The 20,847-nt window shown below is 55.5% G+C and overlaps 1 protein-coding gene across 8 annotated transcripts in view; it reads left to right on the forward strand.

The window, feature by feature from the left end:
- The first annotated feature begins 812 nt into the window (after positions 1 to 812).
- The window catches only part of Kcnc4 (potassium voltage-gated channel subfamily C member 4), a 49,235-nt gene continuing 29,200 nt past the window's right edge, over positions 813 to 20,847 (forward strand). For 2 of the 8 annotated variants that reach the window (XM_078026971.1, XM_040287421.2), the window contains exons 1-4: positions 816 to 2,906; positions 13,046 to 13,982; positions 16,441 to 16,644; positions 19,065 to 19,143. In XM_078026971.1, the coding sequence (XP_077883097.1) occupies positions 2,229 to 2,906; positions 13,046 to 13,982; positions 16,441 to 16,644; positions 19,065 to 19,143 (1,898 nt within the window). In that variant the 5' untranslated portion in view covers positions 816 to 2,228. Of the gene's footprint in view, positions 2,907 to 13,045; positions 13,983 to 16,440; positions 16,645 to 19,064; positions 20,133 to 20,847 lie in introns of those variants that run through there. The other 6 variants (XM_078026973.1, XM_040287422.2, XM_078026972.1 and 3 more) reach the window with 5 other exon arrangements.

The following is a 20,847-nucleotide window of genomic DNA, read 5'->3' on the forward strand; positions in this document are numbered from 1 at the left end:
AGCTTAAAGATGTAGAAGAGGTTCTGGGCTTAAAAACAAATAAAAACAAATGAATCTGGAAATTGCTTTTGGGACAGGGCCAGCAAAGTCCAGTTGGTGCCTAATATTTGGGGTATGACAGCTTCTCAATCACTTAACAAACAGGTTCTGAAAGGCAGGCACTGTTGGAGCTATCAAGATGAAAAAGCACAGCGTGGCCTGGAGGAGCTCAGGTCAGGGAGGGGCAAGGAGACAGAACGACAGGACAAGCCAAACTACAAGAAGTGAAACAATCTAGGACCAGGACACAGTCACAAGCCACTTTCTATGTGCTCTCTAGGGAACTGTCAACCATTTAACCTAAAGATGGGTCAGGGCCACCACCTCACACTCATACAACATATTTCTTCATGGGCACTACCAGGGTTACAATTTCCCTCCTCTCAGACCAGACGCTGCTTCTTTGCCCAAGCCGCTCGGTCCCCCATTCCATGGCAGAGGCTGTGGTGACTGGGACAGTGGCCACAAGCATCAAGACTACAGGCCTACAAAGCACAGGATAGGGGCACGGTGGTCAGAAGGCCCCAAATACGGTGTTTGGAGCAGTCTCCTCCTCAAGACACCGTATCCTCACTCTCATCCCGGTCTTCAGTTAGCCGCAGTGAAACGGCATCATTGCCACCAGCATTGCGCGGAGGGGGGCGACAGGCTCTGCAATAAGAGGTGGGCAGAGGTTAGAGGTTAGGGGGTGGAGGGCGCTTGGGTGTCACCCGGGCTGCAGTGGGAGGAGCTGCTAGCTCGGGGGAGGCCGGGAGCGGGCCCGGGCGGCGGAGGGAGGGGATGGTGGCGGAGGCGCGCAGGGGCGGCGCGCAAGGCTGGGCACTGGCGGCGAGGGGGTTACGCGCCTCGGCTGGGTTCCGCCGCGCGGAGGAAGGCTGAGCTCCGCCGCCGGGGCCCTGCAGCTAGCCGGGTCAGCCCTGCGCCCCGCCCCGCCCACCCCTCCCGGCGGAGGGCGCGCCCAGGCCAGGCGGGACCCGGAGGAAAAGGCGCCACTGAAGCGCGGAGTCCGCTGCCATCGCCGGAGGGAGACGCAGAGCCCCCTGAGTCCTGGTCTACCGGTGCCCAGGCGCCCCCTTCCCGAGGCCACCTAGCGCCCGCCCCCTGCCGCGAGCCAAGGCCAGCGCCCCGCCCGGAGATGGGCAGACGTGTAGATGGCGCGGCTCCCGGCGCCGCCAGATCGCAGGAGCCCGGCGCCGGGGCGCTGCGCTGAGGCTCCCGCTCGGCGCGGCCCCAGAAGCCTGCAGGTGTCCTTGGCCTCTCGGCCGCCGCCGGGGAGACTCCTTCGCCGGCACCTAGAACCCCGCTACCCGGAGCGGCCCCGCCCCCCAGGCTTGGCGCCGCGCAGGACGCCCCGTCTGAGGCCCCCCCGCCGCGGCGCGGCCCCCGCAGCGCGGCGCCCAGCCCAGCGCAGCTCCCAGCCGTGGATGCAGGACCCGAGGCTCGCTCCTGCGGGCGCGCTTGTTTTCTTACAGTCGCCTCGCCCTGCGCAGCCCCCACCCGCTGGTCCGCTCCGCTGCGCTCAGCCCCTCCCGCCATCCTTGCCCAGCGCTGGATTTATGAATGGGGGGAAGAGGCCACATGCCGCCGCCGCCGCCTCGTGTTGACCTCGCGCAGCCCGGGCCCGCCGAGCTCCGGCTGCCCTGAAATCGTCGGCCCGGCCCCGGCAGCCGCTCGGAGGACTTGTTGCTGCTGCGCTGCCGCCGCCGCCGCTGCCGCGGAGAAACCGGCCGCTCCCGGGCTCCGCGCGGTCTGGGAGCCGGAGGGTGGCCCTTGTGAGTGTGAGCGCGCGCGTGCCCCGGACCCTCGCAGTGTGCTGGGACTTAGCACTTCTCGGTCTTTTGTCGGGTGAGGGGGGGCGTGTCCCCGGCCCGGAGCGGGAGTCTGTGTGTCCCGTCCTCGCCAGCTTGCCGCTACCTCCCCGGGCCCCTTGCTGAATCCTCTCTGCACCTCCCGCCTCCCGCCCCAGCGTTGCCTACCCAAACCCCAACCACCTGTGCGCCCAAGAAACCCAACTCCTCCCGCTACGCGCCCCGGGGGGAAGACAGGGGCAGGGCCAAGCCGCAGAGGGGGCCGCCGCCGCCTCCTGCCTCCTCCTCGTCTCCTCCCCCTCCCCCGTCTGACGCTGCCTCCTCTGGAAGGGTGTTTGGAGGGCAGCGGCCGCCCCAAGCCGGAGCCCCGCAGCGCTTCTTATGATCAGCTCGGTGTGTGTCTCCTCCTACCGCGGGCGCAAGTCGGGGAACAAGCCTCCGTCCAAAACATGTCTGAAGGAGGAGATGGCCAAGGGCGAGGCGTCGGAGAAGATCATCATCAACGTGGGCGGCACGCGACATGAGACCTACCGCAGCACCCTGCGCACTCTGCCGGGCACCCGCCTCGCCTGGCTGGCTGATCCCGACGGCGGGGGCCGGCCGGAGTCCGATGGCGGCGGTGCGGGCAGCAGCGGCAGCAGCGGCGGCGGAGGATGTGAATTCTTCTTCGATCGGCACCCGGGCGTTTTCGCCTACGTGCTCAACTACTACCGCACTGGCAAGCTGCACTGCCCCGCCGACGTGTGCGGGCCGCTCTTTGAGGAGGAGCTCACCTTTTGGGGCATCGACGAGACCGACGTGGAGCCCTGCTGCTGGATGACCTACCGCCAGCATCGCGACGCTGAGGAGGCGCTCGACATCTTCGAAAGCCCAGACGGGGGTGGCGGTGGAGCGGGGCCCAGCGACGAGGTCGGCGATGATGAGCGGGAGCTAGCCCTGCAGCGCCTGGGGCCGCACGAGGGAGGCGGAGGTCCTGGCGCCGGTTCCGGGGGCTGCCGCGGCTGGCAACCACGCATGTGGGCACTCTTTGAGGATCCCTACTCCTCCCGGGCGGCCAGGGTAAGTGTCAGGAGTCCAGGTCTCCCCTTCTCGTGTCTGCAAGGGGCGCGTGGTGGTGGTGGTGGGTAGGGGCAGAGCAGAGCCCAACAGGACTAGCTTACCACCCAGTCTGTTCTCACCTCCCTCCCAACTCCCTCCAGGGCCCTCTGGGGAATTACACACTCCCACCCTCTCTCCTGCACGCTCCATCAGGAGATTGCACACACTTGACTTACTACTTGGACCCAATCCCAGCTGCCTTGCTTTGCTGCATCCCCCCAGGGAGTGGGGTGCCCACAGCTCTTCATCCCTTCTTTGGTTTGCACAGGCCACCCCATCTTCAGCTGCCCTCCACTCCTCCACAGGGCCATAGCCCTGGAGAACTAGAATTGCCTTCTTCTGGGGTGAGGCAGGACTAAGAGAAGAAAACTGGGATTTTCTTTTTTTTTTTTCGTTTTTGTTAGATGCTTCCTTTCCATGTCACCCCACTTAAATCCTGCCAATATCTCTGTGAGTTGGCAGCTATGCATTTTAGAGAGAGGGACAGAGCCTCCGGCGTGCTGAGCTTAGGAGAGGCAGAGCTGAGACCAGAACTCAGGCCTCCAGTTCAGGTGAGGAGGGGCCTTGGTTCTTTGGGAACAGGCTGTGCCCCAAGACTTTCTATATACCTGAGCTGGCCTGGCCTCAGCTGGGATAAGGGGAGTTAGACCGGAAGGGCTTGCTATTCTAGGCTCCTCAGGCTCCCACTGCCAAAGGCCAGCCACAGGCTTCCTGGTGATGATGCCAGATTTGTTGCCACTACTTTTCTTATTGCTGCTGCATAAAGTGGCTTCCCAGAAAGCCCTGGTTCAGGTTACTGTTCCAAATGGGAGTGTGAGGGGGAGGGGAGTACAGGTTTATTTAGGCAAGGTCTAGTCCCTCTTCACCACTTTCCCTAAATTAATCTGGTTTTCCTTAACCCTTATAGGTGGGAGAGGATGATCAGGGAGACACTCACCCTGTTATGCTTGGGCAGCTAAAACCCCAAAGGATGGCTTTAGAATCATTAAAAAAGAAAATTGTCCAGCCAATGTCTTATCTCAAGGCCACAGTCTAAAGCCTGGCTGGGGTCTGTTTGGGAGACAGGAAAGAGCAAAGTGATATGATGGGTCTGGGGACTGCTTGCTGTGAAAGCTGGTTGATGTCTCTGGCATACCAAGTTGTTATGCTAATGAGTCTCAGGGCCCTGCCTCCCCCCCTCCCCCCAAGCATTGCCTGGACTGCATCTCATCCTAATCATGGAAGGAAAAGTTCCACTTCCCCACCCAGGGGAGGACAGAGGGTTGGGGAATGGGGCTGCAGGGAGGGGCTAAATTGGCATAAATGCCAGACCAAGGCAGATGCGTCCCCTGTCTGGAATAGAAGGGAGGAGCAGAGGTCTCAGGGGCTATGGCATGCTGGACTGGGGCTGCAGGCAGCCACTAGAAGTCAGGAATCTTTTTCAGCTCTCTTCCCACCACAGCTGCCTTGGTGTCTTGTCCTGAAGCCCTGAAGCCAGCTCGGAAGATGTGGGCACAGTAATGCCCCTGGCTTGGGTCTGCTGTGAGTTCCAAGGGCATCACATGCAGTTCACTGACCCTGCTAGTGTTGGCTCTTGGCTGTCTGCACCAGGGGAGAGTGACAAGCCCAGATCATTCAGACTCTTTCAAAGTTGCTGGACAGGAATGAGGCAGATTTAGCCTGATAGAGATGGGGAAGGGACAAACAATTGAGGAGGAATGACAAAAGGTAGTTAAGAGAAACAGGGAGATAGGTCCTATTTCTGAGCATTCTGGTGTCTCTGAGGACTTTTCACCGGGTTCTTCTTGCCAGGATTGCAAGGGGATGCACCATCAATGAGCTTATTTTCTCCTCAACCCACTGCAGAATGACCCAGCCAGAAGCCACTATAATTAAGCTTAGAGCCTAGTGTGATCCTTGAGGGATCCTCCAGGGACCCAAGATGCTTTGCCCTTTGGGCATGAATCATTTCAGCTTGGGCATTCCTGCTGAGGTCTGAAGTTTGGGGTAGGGCAGGATTAATTCTTCCATTTCATCAGTGAAGAAACCAGGATTCAGAAACATGTGTCTTGCCAAAGACACTTAAGTAATAGAACCAGCAAACCACCCTTAGTTTCCAGCCTTCGGGTTGTTAGTACTGATGTGAGGAGCTGTATGGAGCTCTGACTGTCGCGTGTGCCAAAAGAAGACTTGCCTGTTGCCAAGGAATGCAGGCAAAGGCAAGCCTCAAGCTGCTCCTGGACACACAGGTGGAAATACCGAATTTTAACAACTAATAACTGCTATTCACTGGGTACCCTGTGCAGACATTTTGCTATACATACTTTACATTAATCTCTAATCCTTCCAATGAATTTACCACAAGGCTATTATTCCCATTTAACAGTGTGAGGCTGTGAGCAGGTATTCAACTGGCCTGAGACCACGCAGCTAGATAGTGGCCAAGCTTTGAATCACAGCCAGAGCGCCCTGACTTCCAAGCCCTTGCTCCCGTGGTCACAACGGTCTCTTCCCACTGCTCCAGGCTATTTGCAGCATGGAGAGGTGCCTAGTTTTTTGCTCTGACCTGCAGGGTGTTTTGAGGTTTTGTACCTCTTGTGGATGTCATCAGAAAACCCAGGAGCAGATGGGGAGATCAGAAGGGACACTCGCTCTGTCACTCCTCTAGGCCTGAGGGTACAGTGTCATGCAGGGGAGATTCTGGGGCTACACTGTCCCCTTCCGTTGACCCTAAAGAAGTCACACTCCCCATTCCTAGCCCTGTGCTCCTGGGTATGTGTGCATGTCTTGCCTCACTCATGGCCACTGCCTCCCTGAGAGGGATCTGCAGCGCCTTGGGTGGTGGGCTTGGAATGTTACCTAGAAGGACACATGAGGGTAGAGGACTGGTGCTCTACCCAGGGTGTTCCCTCACACAAGACATTCCGGTCGTTTGAGTAGTGTGTTATGACAAAAGCAAAACAGACACAAATGGAAAGTGAACTGAGCTGATTAGGAGAGCCTGTTGCCTAGCTACCGGCCTGGTCCACAGAGCTGCTCCCTTAAAGGCAGGCTCCTGGCCGGGGATGCTCACCCCTGATGGAGCTGGACCGTAGGCAGCTGCCTCTGTGGCTCTGTTTCTGTGTCCTGAGTTAGGGGCAGGCTGGTCTTGTTCTCACCCGCCCCACTACCTGCTGCCCTGGTCAGAGTCAGGGCTTCCTAAGGTGGCTTCGCAGAGCTACAGAATCACTCCTTTCTCTTTTTCTGAAAAGAGAAGTCCAGGTGCCTAAAGAATGGAAGCCTGGGACACCCTCCTGTTTCCTGAAGTCTCAGGAACTGGGCTGGTTTTAGCTCAGCTGTCAGCCCTATTGAGGAGCATCTTCCTTCTCCTTTGACTAAATCAGTTTCTGGATAGATTTTTTTTTCCCTCCTGAATGGAGGAGGTGGTCCACAGGATCCTGCTGCTCTGGGAGGGCAGCCAGAGCTGATTCTTCTTTTTAGGCTCCAGTGAGTGGCAGGTGCATGGCCTAGGCTTTCTTATCCTAGTTCCTCAGTTTCAGGGGAGGCAGGGATTATTAAACTCAATGTACAGATAAGGAAACTGAGGCACAGAGAGGCTTGCCCAAGGTGGCACAACTGATGGTAGAATTAGGATCCCAATCCTGGTTTCATGAGTCCAATTCTATGCTCCTACCACGGTCTCCCATGGCTCTTGCCCAGAGAACATCTCTGGCTTCTGGAAGATTTAGGAGTAGTCCTCATGGAAGAGCTTCATCCCCCGATTCCTCCTGTCCTTAATTTCTACGCCTAGAAATTGCTTGAGTTTTACCCTGACTCTTGTTTCTTACTGGGGGACTTCCATAAGGAAAAAGAAGTGAGTCTTGTTTAGGAGTCAACATTGAGTTTCTCCTGGTCCAGGCAAAGCAGTGAAACCCAGGTCTTCCAGCAAAGAGATGTAGGGACCCTCTGCAGGTCCCTGGCTTCTTTGGTCTAGCATTGCCTGGGGACTTGCAGTGGTCACAATAGGCTTCGAGTGAGGGCCAGCACTCACTGATCCTGTGCCCTCTGGGCTAGGACCTGGCTCAGGAAGATAGTGCCAGCCCCTCTGCCTCCTGAGGAGCTGCAGAGCTTGGGCCAGGCCAAAAGTTGCTGCCTCTTCACAGACCCTGCCTCCGGGAGCCTCCGTTTCCTCCTGGTTTGGGTTTTGTTTTGTGTTTTTCTTTCTCATTCTGAACAGACCAACATTTGTCTCTGAACATCTTGCCTGGGATGATGAGGTGTTTCTGTTTGTCACCATTTGGGCTGGGGTGTGGAGGGGAGGAGGGGGATAAAATAAACTTGGGCTATTTTGGAGAGCAGGGTGAGGGGAAGAGCACCCAGGAGCAGAGTAAGACAGCTGGGCCTTGGGAGCAGGGAGACCCCTGGATCCTTCCCCTCAGGGATGGTGTCCGTAGAGTGCTGGGCACCCGAACACGCGTGCCAGCTTTGCTTCCTGGACACAGTCCATGTGCCATGACCCTGCTGGGGTTTTCTTCGGGCTGTGGGGTGGTCAACTAGAGCCCCATGCCTGGAGGTTATTCCTGATCACACCTCTGTCACCTCTAGCCACAATGAAAAGGTCGGATGAACCCATCTTCTAACAGAACTGGGAGAGGGAGTGGCAGTCACCTTGGTCCCAGTCCTCAGAGGACACTTTACTGAGCACTTAACTAAGTGGTGGACACCGCTAGGTTCTTAGGAGCAGGCGGAGAAGTCGGAGGTGGTCTGCACTCCTGAGGAGAGCCAGGTCAGGGGGCCATCAAGGGGAAAACAGCTGGTGAGAAAGGACCACAGTAACACTAGATGGATCCTGAGAGGTGGCACAGTAGTCATCAAAAATAAAGTCCAATAGGAGGCTAGAGGAGGGAGCTGGCAGTCCCCCTCCACGTGGCGAGGAAAGAGAAGTGGGAGCTGGGTCGACTGAGCTCCCTTCAGTAATTTTTAGAAGGCAGGTTATAAATAAATATATAAATAAATAAAATTTCCATGTGGGTAGTGCTAAACCCTGCCGAGTTAGGGAAAGGGGCATTTCTTGGCCAGAAGACCAGCCCCAGCAGAGGGGGCACTGCATGGGACATGGGTGAGCAGAAACCAGGGAAGCCGTTGGAGGTTCTCAGACAGCGGTCCTGCTTTGGAATGGGACTCATGGGCTCTGGGGGGCTCTGAGAGGCTCCCAGTGCCCGCAGCAGAGGGCAGGCAGAAGTAGAGGTGGACTCCTGACACTGGAACCAGAGTGTGCTGGCTCAGGCTGAGAGAGGCTGCGGCCAGAGGCACCCCTTAGCTGGGAACTGGGCCTCAGTGTAGGCACTCAATCCAGGAGCCCAGAACAGCTCAGATACCATCCTTGTCAGACCACCCTCCTTTCCTGCTTTGTAGCCCCAGGGTACCCCAGTCCTAGCCTGGACACGAGGATCTGACTTCCCCAGGAGGCTCAGCCCCACCCCCTTCCCCCCCCCCCAGATCTTCCTCTGCAAGTGTCTCTGGCTGTGTTCTCAATTTTCCCTTCTCCTACACTTCATCCTTAATATAGGATTTTGGGCATGAGTCTTCTTCTGTTTATCTGTCCATCTGTCTCCCTGGCCCTCCTTCCTTGGGCTCCCCTTCTCGGCCCCCAGTGATTGTATTCAGTTCCCAGTGATTGGTGTCTGTCACCTCTCCCCTCAGCTAACCTGTGCCAGATTCCTGAGACACTACAGTCTCTGTGCTGATTTGTACAAGCATGGTTTCTTTTAATCCTCAAACAACCGTATAAGGTGGGTCTCACTCCCTGAAACACACCAGGCACATGGTGGCCTCAGTACCTTTGCACTGCCCCTGTTTTGGCTCCTCCTGTGACTCCTTTGCTCGCCCCTTTTGGTCTCTCTTCAGATATCCCCTTGTCATTTGATCTCCTCTGGTCATTCCTATTTGAAATAGCTCCCTGGCCACCATACACCTTCTCTTTTTCTCTGAAACACTTAAACTGTCTGATGTGCTCTGTATTTTACTTATTTGTAAATAGTTCCCTTCATTCTAATGAGGCAGCGATGTTTGGGTTTTTCTCCTGCTGTCCCCACTGTGTCTGGTACCTAGTAAGTGCTCAGTTTTCCCTTCTATAAATGAAGACCCTAAGGCTTGGAGAGGCTAAGAAATCCACAAAAATTCTCCTAGGATGATAGCAGAGCCCAAATTGAACCCAGAGTGTGACCTTACATTTGCTCCAGGACAGCCTTAGGGTGGGTGGGTGGAGGAAGCTGGTAATAGGGCTGACCATCTTGTTGGAATACCTGAGCTTTGGAGATGGGAGGGTGCCCTATAGGACATAGTGGCCAGCATGTGTCTGAGGAGGCCCAGGGGAACGGAGGTCTTCCTGTGTCCTCCCAGGGGCAGGAGAGAAGCTGCCACCAGGAGAGCCAGGTCACACCAGCAGTTTTGTGCTGGGGCAGTTTTGATTTCCAGCAGAATCCATAACCTAAGGAGAGGGTTGATGGCATCAGCACCCCCACACCCCCTGGTAGAAACTTGGACAAATCCCTTCTGCTGGGCCTGAGTCCTTTTTTTTCTTTACTTTTTTTTTTCTTTTTTGTGATACTGGGGGTTGAACCCAGGGGTGCTGTACTATATCATTATTTTTTTATTTTGAGACAGGGTCTCACTAAATTACTGAGTCTGACCTTGAACTTGCAATCCTCCTGCCTCAGCCTCTCGAATCTCTGGGATTGCAGGTGTGCTCCACCTCACTCAGCTCTGTTTCTTCATCTGTAAAAGCAGAAAGGGAGTTTTACTGGATGACTTTTGGATGACCTTTCACTTCTAAAAAGCCAGGATTCTGCAATATCAGAAGCTGCATGCAGGGGTCTCCTGGGGGGGACCCTCACATCTCATCTCTGTCACCATTTTATGGAGCACTTACTCAATATGAAGCTCATTTGTTCCTACAGTGGCACCAGGAGCTGGGTACTGGTTCTATCCCTGTCTTACATGAAGCCTCCTAGAGAGCACGATTTCCTTGGTTGAGGGGCAAGGTCAGGATGAGGAACCAGGTAACCTGACCCTCAGATGCAGCATCTATCTGCGGGCTCCCTAGCTCTCTTTCTCTCTCAGTCTGACAGCACAGGGGCTGGCTGAAGGCAGGCTCAGCTACAACTGCCAGCTCTGCAGGATGGCCCTGTGGCATGAGGCCCTGACCCTTAGCAGGCTGGTGGTGCAGCAGCCACCTCTTACATGACGCCATTTGTCCTGGGCAGCCCCCATGCAAGGGAATTTGGGGAAAGAAAGCAGTATCCCTCCCCCCTGGGAGAGGCCTGGCCCAAAGCAACAGTTACAAGCAAGTCAACTGCTTAGGAAATAATTGAGTATGGGGAGTAGCTTAGGGGAGAAAAGAAGAATGCGGGGCCTGAAGAGGAACTGTAATCTTAGAGTAATGTGGGGGACAGTCCTTCCTGTAAAAACTAGAGCAAGCTGGGTGCAATGGTGCACGCCCGTAATCCCAGCGGCTCAGAAGGCTGAGGCAGGAAGATCATACAAGTTCAGAGCCAGCCTTAGCCACTTAGCAAGGTGCTAAGCAACTCCACGAGACCCTGTCTCTAAATAAAATATAAAAAAGGCTGGGGATGAGGCTCAGTGGGTAAATGCCCCTGGGGTTCAATCCCCGGTTCAAAAAAAAAAAAAAGAGCAAAGGTGAGTAAAGAGAGCGTGGGCTGTGCCTACTGGGCTTGAAAGGTTCCCGACCTGCTGCAGGGGCCGCAAGCAGCAGAAGGGAGTGGGAAGGCTCCTTGGCCCTGTGGGCGAGGGAGTGGTCTTACCGTCCTTCCTCTATCTGCTCCCTGTGCTCTGCCCCTTGGCAGCTCTTCCTGAGCTTGTTTTTCCAAATCACTAATTAACCTACGCTGGACTCCCAGGTGGGACGACTCTCCTGGCTAACTTTCCCTCAGAGAGCGCGCCTGTTTCCCATGCTTCAGAACTGGGACGTGCTGTCCCCACTCCTTCTGCTTCTCGGGGCCAGGGATGAAGCCATGACCCTGGATGCCCAACACTGCCAGGGCCCCCGGCAGGTGCTCCCACAGCTCATCTCACCCCTGGCAGGCAGAGGCTACAGGCTGCAGCCGTTTTCCTGGGCCCATGTCAGCCTGTACTGTTTGGGCAGCCCATTCCTCAGAGGAGAAAAAAATGAGGCCAGCAAAGACACTTGAAATGGACCTTCCCGGGGGAAGCAGACAGAAGACACTCCGGGCAAAGCTAAAAAGTAGAGGTGTGTCTGGCCCACTCCCTCTCCAGACTTCTCCTTTTGTGCTGTTTCTGATCCAAGCTCAAGTGTAAATGAGGTACATCATAGCATGTGATAGGGGATCTGTCCCACGTCCAAGGTATGCATCCCCAAGGACATGAAATAGCAAGCTTGAGAGAACTGACCCTGCCCAGTGAAGACAGTGAGATGGGAAGGGAAGGTAGACTCTAAACTGTTCACAGTTCAAGTCTGGTTTGTACCTCTTCTGGGCTATGTGACCTGAGACAAGTATGTAACCTCTCTGATCCTCAGTTCCTCCTGCATAAAATAGGTTGAGGCCTGCCTCCCGCATCACCGGAAGGATTGAAGGTGGTGACACATATAGAACTCCTAACGGTACCCCAGACATAGAATAGACAGCTGATGCATATCTAGATCCAAAGTTCCCTCAGACTTGCTGCTGCTCCAGAGGCCCTCCGAGTGTGGCTTCTTCTCATTTTCATGGATCCCCCTATGTTCTGCATTGCTGTTTTGCAATGTTAAGAAAAGGGTGTTCCCCTTCCACTTCCAATGCAGATTCCCCAAGATGAAAACCCCTCTGAGAGTCAGGTCTGAATCCTCCTTCAACAGTGAAGGCCACAGCAGGTGGAGTTTGGGAGGGGCGGGCATGGGCTTGCCAAATGGTCCTGGGGACACAGACCTCCCTCATCCCCTGTTTAGGCTCAGCCCTCTGCTCAGAGAGGAAGCTCAACTCACACACACCAACCAGGACAGGAGGCAGCGAGGGCTGAAGGACAGTCCCCAACAACGGGCTCCCGACAGTGTTGAATGGCATGGCATGAATAACAGATGAAGGCTCCGTAATTGGTGTTATTACACATGCATTTCATCTCCATTCATAATGATCAGACACTTAAGCCCAGCCATTCCTCTGCCAAGTGCCACTGTCGCCATTCTAGCTGATATCCCAGCAGTTGTTGGGATCAGCCACTGCCACTCTGATCCTGGTGGGTACAGTTCATTTTCCTTTGGATCTGAATGTCCCAGAAAATGTCAGTTTGTAGGAAGGAGGCAAAACTGGTGATTCTGGGTGGACCATTGCGTCTCCTGCCACAGCGCATGTTGTCTTCCTTCTGGGGCTTCCTTGGTATCTGTGATGTCACCTAGGCATCCTTGAGGCTGGAAAGAGGAGCTAAGACTGGCTTACGGTGCCTCATGGCTGGAGCTGTTGGCTTGGCTGGCAGAAGGAGTCCTGGGGTCATTCTTTGGGGCCTCCCTTAAAGTAGTGGGCCTCAAACTTATGTGTGCATCAGGATTCCCTGGGAACTTTTACTGAAACAGACTGCTGGGCCCTGGACCCCTGGCACTTCTCACTCGGTAGGTTTGGGTGGGGCCTGCAATTTGCATTTCTAACCAGTTCCCAGGGACCTCTTGCTTCTGGTCCAGGAGCTGTCTTCTAGGACCACTGCTCTGGTTACTCCCGCTGTGGCCTTTCCTGAGTGCTTGTGGGAAAGACAGAACTGCAGGTCCTTCCCCAAGCTCCGTGAGACAGAATCAGATTGAGACAGGATCTGAAGCTGGTCTGGACATTCTTTACAATTCGACAAGCCTTAAAGGGATGGGCAGAGCTGTCCCAGGCAGGGACAGGCAGCTACAGTTCCATGACTTGCTGCTTCCACACAGCAGCCTCTGTCTGCTGGGTACAATGACAGATTAGGAAGCTGAGACCCTCTGAGGAGAGAATTCCAGCCTCTGACTCTGCCTGAATGGCCCCTCTGGTTTAACACACTGCCTGGTGCCCTGTATGCGCACCTTCCACTAGCGAGGTCCCTGTCCCCAGTGGGGCTGTCCATCCCTGTCTTGACTGCTGCTCCTGGCTCTCGTCCCCTGCCCACAGGTGGTAGCATTCGCCTCCCTCTTCTTCATCCTGGTCTCCATCACCACCTTCTGCCTGGAGACTCACGAGGCCTTCAACATCGACCGCAACGTGACGGAGATCCACCGGGTGGGGAATATCACCAGTGTGCGCTTCCGGAGGGAGGTGGAGACGGAGCCCATCCTCACCTACATCGAGGGCGTGTGCGTTCTGTGGTTCACTCTGGAGTTCCTGGTGCGCATCGTGTGCTGCCCCGACACGCTGGACTTTGTCAAGAACCTGCTCAACATCATTGACTTTGTGGCCATCCTGCCCTTCTACCTGGAGGTGGGACTGAGCGGTCTGTCGTCCAAGGCAGCCCGCGACGTGTTGGGTTTCCTGCGTGTTGTGCGCTTCGTGCGCATCCTGCGGATCTTCAAGCTCACGCGCCACTTCGTGGGGCTGCGCGTGCTGGGCCACACACTCCGCGCCAGCACCAACGAGTTCTTGCTGCTCATCATCTTCCTGGCCCTGGGCGTGCTCATCTTTGCCACCATGATCTACTACGCCGAGCGCATCGGTGCCAGGCCCTCTGACCCACGGGGCAATGACCACACCGACTTCAAGAATATCCCCATCGGCTTCTGGTGGGCTGTGGTCACCATGACAACACTGGGCTACGGGGACATGTACCCCAAGACGTGGTCAGGCATGCTGGTGGGGGCGCTGTGTGCACTGGCCGGAGTGCTCACCATCGCCATGCCTGTGCCAGTCATCGTCAACAACTTCGGCATGTACTACTCCCTGGCTATGGCCAAGCAGAAGCTGCCCAAGAAACGGAAGAAGCATGTGCCACGGCCACCCCAGCTCGAGTCACCCATTTACTGCAAGTCGGAGGAGACCTCGCCCCGGGACAGCACCTACAGCGATACCAGCCCCCCTGCCCGGGAAGAGGGTGTGGTAGAGAGGAAACGGGCAGGTGAGTAGGGACTCTTCTCCCCATGGCAGTCCCCAGGTCCCCTTGGAATTAGAGGCTTTGCTTTAATATGAGTATAAGATGTGCCTTTATGAAGACAACTTCATCCTCTTGCTTTCTGAATTTCCTGAACCATGGGGATCTGTGGGATTAGTATTCCACCCGGTGTACACTGGGTTTGGTAGTGTGTTTGGCTGTGTATATTGAAAGCCCTGGTTTCTGATCCCCTCCTGGCTGCTGTGCTGTGTGCCAGTGTCATACCCTCTCTGGGCATAGATTTCTCTGTAAAATTGGAGTGATATATCAATATTCTACCCCAGATGAGATCCAAATGATAGGTATAAGAGCACTTTGAGAAGTTAAAACCACTTTACTAATGTCAGGAGCTGTCATTATTAGCCAAAGAGCAGACAGCTGTTCTTCCAAGGTGCATCAACACATGAATCACTTCTTTCCAAACATTCAAGTCTGGTGTGTCTTGGCCTAATAAATGCGATAACGTAACAGCAGTGGGAGGCTGCCTTCTGTTCAGCACAAGCTAGATTGAGTCTCAGGCTCAGGGTTGAACATGGGATGGAAGAGGACTGAGGAAGGAGAATCCCAGACAGTCTTGGGAAGCAGACGAAGGTGGAACAAACTGGTATCTGCATTCGGAAGGATCTCTGTGCCCTGTCCTTCAAGGATTGAGAAGGCTAGAGAGCTCACTTCCATCTGGGTCGGACCAGGATGGGAAAGCTCTCAATCTCCAGCAACCTAGAGTTAGGCTGCAGAGCATTGGCACCTGATAGTCAGGATGCCCGGGCTCCTGGGGGAGATGTGGGATGCCTAGTGTGTGTGTGTGGGGGGGCTATTGGATGCTGGGGCCCCAGGGACTGATTTGGGCCAGAGATTGAGGCAGCAGCTCCTGGCTAACCTCTGGGACAAAGCAAGATTCATCCTCCATGGAGTACCTGAGTGGGAACAATTACCTGTGGCCTTTGGGCATGTGCCCATCATGGGCTTGGGTTTTCCTTTATAGAAGACCCTGATAGAACAGCACCCACCAGGTTCCCCTCCCCACCCACCAGCATGGTACCTGCTTCTTGACCCTGAATGTAAGTCTGTCAGGGGTATCAGCTGTACTCCAAGGCCCCTGCTGGGCTCAGAGCCAATCCTCACATCCGAACATGGAGAGGTTCTTAGTGGGGCTCCTCAGTTGCACTTCACTGAAGCCCTGTCAGCCACACCTTTGGCTGCCCATGATGGCTAGTCACATCAATGGCTTGCTTGGCCAGTGGCCAGGCCACTGTCTTCAGACCTCACTTCTCTGTATCCAAGGGCCCAGCTCACCTGTAGTACTTACTCCCTTACCAAGGCAAGGAGTTGGGGCTAAAAACCACAGAGCTGAATTGAAGCCTTTCTGCATGGTGTCTTTGCAAACATGGGAGCCCTGCAAGCAGAGAGCTCCGGGTCCTTTAGGTACTTTCAGTCTAAGTGCATGGTAGGCAAGAATAACTGCCTTAGGTGAGGCAGGGAGAGAGCCATGAACAGCACTAGGAGTGGTGGACATCATTTGAGGGTCCTGCCGTAGGACATCTGCTCAGCTTCACCCTCAGGGAAGACTTCAGGTTGAGGCTGGGAGGGAAGCTGTGCAGATCAAGCACAGCATCCAACTCTTAGCCTATTTCCTGGCTCCTGGAATATTTTCTCTCAGTGATTCTAGGCCCCTTCTTCTGGTTGAGCAAGTGACATCCTGGGTCCGGGTCTGAGACACAGGTGGCCCTATGAAGAAGGCTCTGGCAGCCAGGCACGGTGGCACATGCCTGTAATCCCAGCAGGTTGGGAGGCTGAGGCAGGAGGATTGTGAGTCCAAAGCCAGCCTCAGCAACTTAATGAGGCCCTAAGCAACTCAGTAAGACTGTTTTAGTTAGATTTTTTTTTTTTTTTTTGCTAAAAGACCTGAACAAGAACAATTGTAGAAGAGGAACCATTTATTTGGGGGCTTCTGGCTTTAGTGGTCTCTGTCCAGACATAGACAGTCGGCTTCATTCTTCAGGGTTCCAGGTGAGGCAGGACATCCTGGTGGAAGAGTGTAGCAGAGGGAAGCAGCTCACGTGATGATCAGGAAGCAGAGAGAGAAGTCTCCACTTGCCTGATACAAATGTATAGTTACCACTCAGTTAATCCCCATCAGTGGGTTAATTCACTAATGGGGTTGACATTCTCATGACCCAATCAATTCTCCTCTGAACCCTCTTCCATTCTCTCACGTGTGCACTATGGGGGAACGCCTCACATCCAAACCATAACAGAGACCCTGTCTCTAAATAAAAAATAAAAAAGGGCTGGGGATGTGGCTCAGTGGTGATGCGCCCCTGGGTTCAATCCCCAGTACCAAAGAGAGAGAAAGACAGAGAGAGAAAGGCCCAGGCAGCCCCTATAGCCCTACCCTCCCCCTTTTTTTTCTGTCTGCTCCCTTCAGACTCTAAGCAGAATGGTGACGCCAATGCAGTGCTGTCGGACGAGGAGGGAGCTGGCCTCACCCAGCCCCTGGCCTCCGCCCCTACCCCTGAGGAGCGCCGGGCCCTGCGTCGCTCTGGCACACGGGACAGAAACAAGAAGGCAGCTGCCTGCTTCCTGCTCAGTGCTGGGGACTATGCCTGTGCCGATGGCAGTGTCCGCAAAGGTATGGTTCCCCGGGCCGGGCCGGTGGGGAGCCCCTGCAGAGCTGAGTCTCCCCACCCCTCCCCACAGAGCTTGAGGTCTCCCACTCCCCTGAGCCCATGGCCACCATCTCCTCTGCCCTGGGTGCGTCCCCGCTTTTAGAATGGGGTCTGCTGTCTCTGGACTGGAAAGGCCCCCAGCATCCCAAAAGGGTCCATAGAGCGCCTCCGCTGCCAGAGGAGCCATGGGACAAGCAGTGCTAGAGGGTTGAGGGCCCAGCCCCTTCATTTATATCACCTTTTCTGCCTTGGAGTCCTGCTGCTGCCTTCACGCCTGGCCCAAGGGTCACTGCCAGCCTCTCCTTAGGCCTCCCTTGAACCCAGCTAAGGCTTCTTCACTCAAGCAGTCCCCAGAGATGCCCTCAACCTTCGAGAGTCAGATTCCAGGTCTCTGGAGAGCCCTGGACAGGCCCCATTCCTCCCATTCTTAACTGGGGCCCTGGAGCCCAGGCAGCTGACCAACATCTGCAAGCCCCCGGGGGTGATGGTCCTCTCAAGGCAGAGCCAGAGGCGACCAGAGTGAGGTGGGCAGGGAGAGTGGGCCTGAGTGTTCTGAAGGATTTGCAGAGTTCAGGGGAGTGGCCCCTTCCTTATATGTGAAGGAAAGCTAGAATTCCATCACCAGGCCCCAGCGGCAGGACGGAAGCTGGGCTATGGAACCAGGGCTTCTGGTCCTGAAAACGGGGCTAGAGATGATTAGGGATGGGCGAGGGCCATCTGATCACTTTTTGAATTTCCTATCCCTGACCTGAACTCCCTGAAATCCTGCCTGGTTCTAGGACAGGCCCTGACTCTTCCCGCCCCAAACAAATCTCTTCCCAAATTACCTGGTCAGTTCTTCAGCAGTCAGACTTCCCACCTGCTACTTCTCACGATCCCCAAACTTCAGACCCAGACTGGGTTGTGTGAGGGGGCGGGGCAGGGGCTGATGGAAAGATGACCTGCCATGCCTCTGATCCCTGGGGATGTCCCCTGGCTGCCCTGACCAGGCAGGCCCCCAGAGCACCTTCCCTGGCCCTGAGAGGTCTGTCCAGCTTTGCTGCACATGTGTCTGGGTTTGTAGAAGCAGGAGTAGCAATCTAACCTGGAAGGAGAGGGCCCAGTGGTCCCAACTAAATGACAGCAGATGGAATGTGCTCAGACCTTGGACACCCCTGGCTATTCCCCCAGGATCCCAGTCCTCAGGCCCTGGACATGCCCTTCTCTCCTGCTTCTCCCCCCTACCATATAATGGTTCCACCATACCCAGGTACAAACCCAAAGTCTTGCTCTAACTGGAGCCTGCTGACCTAGAATGTGGGGCAGAGGGGACCCTATCCCCATGGAGGACTTGAGCACACAAAGCTAAGTGCCAAGCACTCCTGCTTCTTTCCCTGTGCTCAGAGCAAGTAATGGTGTGGAAGAATCTGTGAGGGCTCAAGTCAGGAGGGACCCCGTGGTCCTGGGAGCAGCTGAATCTATGAAAGGGGGTCGCGTGCACCTGCACGCAGCCGGGGAGCCTGTGTCCCACCACCCTATCTCTCTGAGGTGCCTGTGGGGCCTTGCTGCTCTATTTTCAAGATGCCTCCACACTGCTTCTTGGCAACAAGCATGTAACTCAGCCAATTAGAGTGACCTTCGAGAGGGAACAGGTGGGTTGCTGGGAAACAGGCCCTGCTAAGTGAGCGTGAGTTAACATTGCCAGACTCTCAGTGTGCACTCAACAGCTTCCCCACACTCCCATGCCATACTCTTCTGCACTCAGCTACATGTAGGACCAGGAGAGAATGGTTCCCCGCCTTCTCCAGCCACCGGCACAGACCTCATCATTAACCCGAAGCTGCCTATGTGTCCAGTGTCAGTTCCACCAGGAGCGGTGGCGCACGCCTGTAATCCCAGCAGCTTGGAAGGCTGAGGCAGGAGGATCCCAAGTTCAAGGGCAGCCTCAGCAATTTAGCAAGGTCCTAAGCAACTTAATGAGACCCTGTCTCAAAATAAAATATAACAAAAGGGGCTGGGGATGTGGCTTAGTGGTTAAGTGCCCCTGGGTAGAGAGTCAGCTTCTTGGGAGGAAGGTGGCAGGTGCTAACTGGGGCTTCTTAGGATGGGTGCTGGAAGTTGTAGGGTCTATGTGGAGCTGGGCTATCAAGAAGCTCTTGAGGAACTTATCTGGGGACAGGATAGGATAAAGGGCAGCTGGGTGTGGGGTTCTGGAGTCTGTCTTCAGGAACCTAGGAGACCAAAAGATCAGAGAGTCAAGAAATCTCTCCCAGGAGGGACAAATTTCTCGACCCCAGCCTAGGGCCAGCACTGGCCCTGCAGGGTCCCCTGGAGCATGGATTCCACAGACCTGCTCTGGTGAGGAGCTGCGTCCCCCTGACCCATATGCCTTTTCTTCACCAAGGCTGCGAAAAGTCCCGGAGTCTAAACAACATAGCCGGAGCGGCTGGAACCAGTCTGGGGCTGTCTCCACTGGCGTCGCGGTACAGCTCGCCCTACCCTCCGAGAAAGCTCCTGCTCTCCCATCCCTTTCACCCCCTCACCAGCCCCCCACCTGGCCACTCGGCCCCTTAGCTTCACCCTTGACCTTCCTTGCTTTGGGCAGGGGAACACATACCCGAGCAGGCACACTCGTGTCCCCATTCCTCCTGGGGCCTTAGGGAGCAATGGGAGGGAACCGCCATTAGGATGGAGATTCAGGTCCCTGAGTGTCCCTGCATAGCACTCAGCTCCCCAAAACGTTCAGCTCTGGAGCCTGACAGCAGGGGGGAGGTTATTCCCAGAGCTCCTACTCTACCCCCCCAGTATGGTCTCCTCTGAGCCATTGAAGTGGCATACATGGGACCTGCGTCTCTGGGCCTTGCCTCTGTCTCAGCGTCCCATGGTTCAGAAGGTGGTGCACCGTGCACCCGCGACTAGCCAGCCTTGCCAGAGAGCCATGCCTACCTTAATATTTTTAATCACCACAAATGCATTTCCCATTTCTCGTGGTCTTTAACCAGTAACCAAGCAGCCTGTCTTGTCTGTCTGCCTGTCCATCCCACACCAAGATGTCATGTGGGGCATCTCTGCTGCCCTCGAGGGGGGTCTGACTCCTTGGAAGAGCAGTGCCTGCAGGCAGTGCTGCCCTGGGAGAAGAGACCTGGTGTTTCCCCTGTGGCCTGGGGATGCAGGTGGGGGTTCCTAGAATCAAAGCCCCAAACTTGGCACGAGCCAATGGCCGGGTGCCTCGGTGCAGGGAGGCCTGTGCCCCGATTCAGTGGGTGACACCCAGCGGCAGCACCCGGCATCCCATCTGCATCCCGTACTGCAGCCTCTCTCTCCACACTGCTTCCTCTGCTTCCGCGACAGTTTTTCCTCCCTCTCCTGCTCTCTCAGATTCCCAGCCCTGCCTGTGAGTCACCTGCCGCTCCCACCCAGCCTCTGTGCTCTGTATTCCTGCCAGAACCAGAGACTCATCTAATTTCTATAATTAAGTGTGTTCATTTACCTAACGAGCCTGGGAGCACAACAGGTTGGTGAGTCATTGGGTGAGCAGGGGTACACCTTGCGCAGGGACAGCTGAGGGGAAGCAAGGAGACAGAAGCCATCCCACCCGCACCTGCTCGTGCCACTCCCAGGGAGGCCCACACCTGCCAACCCAGCCCTCCTCAGCGCAGGACCCAGGAACAAAGGCCTGGCCCAGACATTTCCTGTTTCACCTGATGGGAATGAGACCTGACAGCAGAGCCGTGCGTCTGGCAATTTTTAGAGTCAGATTATGCAACTTTGTGGAAGGAGTGACTAAGGAAGGTCCATATCTGTTCCCCCAGGGTGGCAAAGATAGGCTTGGCAAGACAGTTTTTTGGGGACCTTGGCAGGAGGCTGGAAAATCTGGGGCCACCTCAAAAGGTGGCCTGGACAGAAAGATCTGATTATTTCCTGGGGTTCAGGGTACAATCAGAACCTGTGCCAGGAGTACCCCCTTCTAAGTGCTTCCCTCACCCCTGGGCAGATGTGGGATGTCCCTTTCATAAAGGTCCGTTCAAGATAGAGTGGGACACTCGAGCTTTGCTGTGATCTGTGGGGCCTGCCTGCCATTTGCTGTCAGAATAAAGTGACCCCAACGATTTGAAAAGAGATCCTATAGGGGCCTCATATATGTGACCACTCTTCAGAAGGGGACAAGCCCCTGTAAGTGATGCAGG

The sequence above is a fragment of the Ictidomys tridecemlineatus genome, chromosome 11, assembly GCF_052094955.1.
Source record: "Ictidomys tridecemlineatus isolate mIctTri1 chromosome 11, mIctTri1.hap1, whole genome shotgun sequence".
In the NCBI taxonomy this organism is placed as follows: Eukaryota; Metazoa; Chordata; class Mammalia; order Rodentia; family Sciuridae; genus Ictidomys; species Ictidomys tridecemlineatus.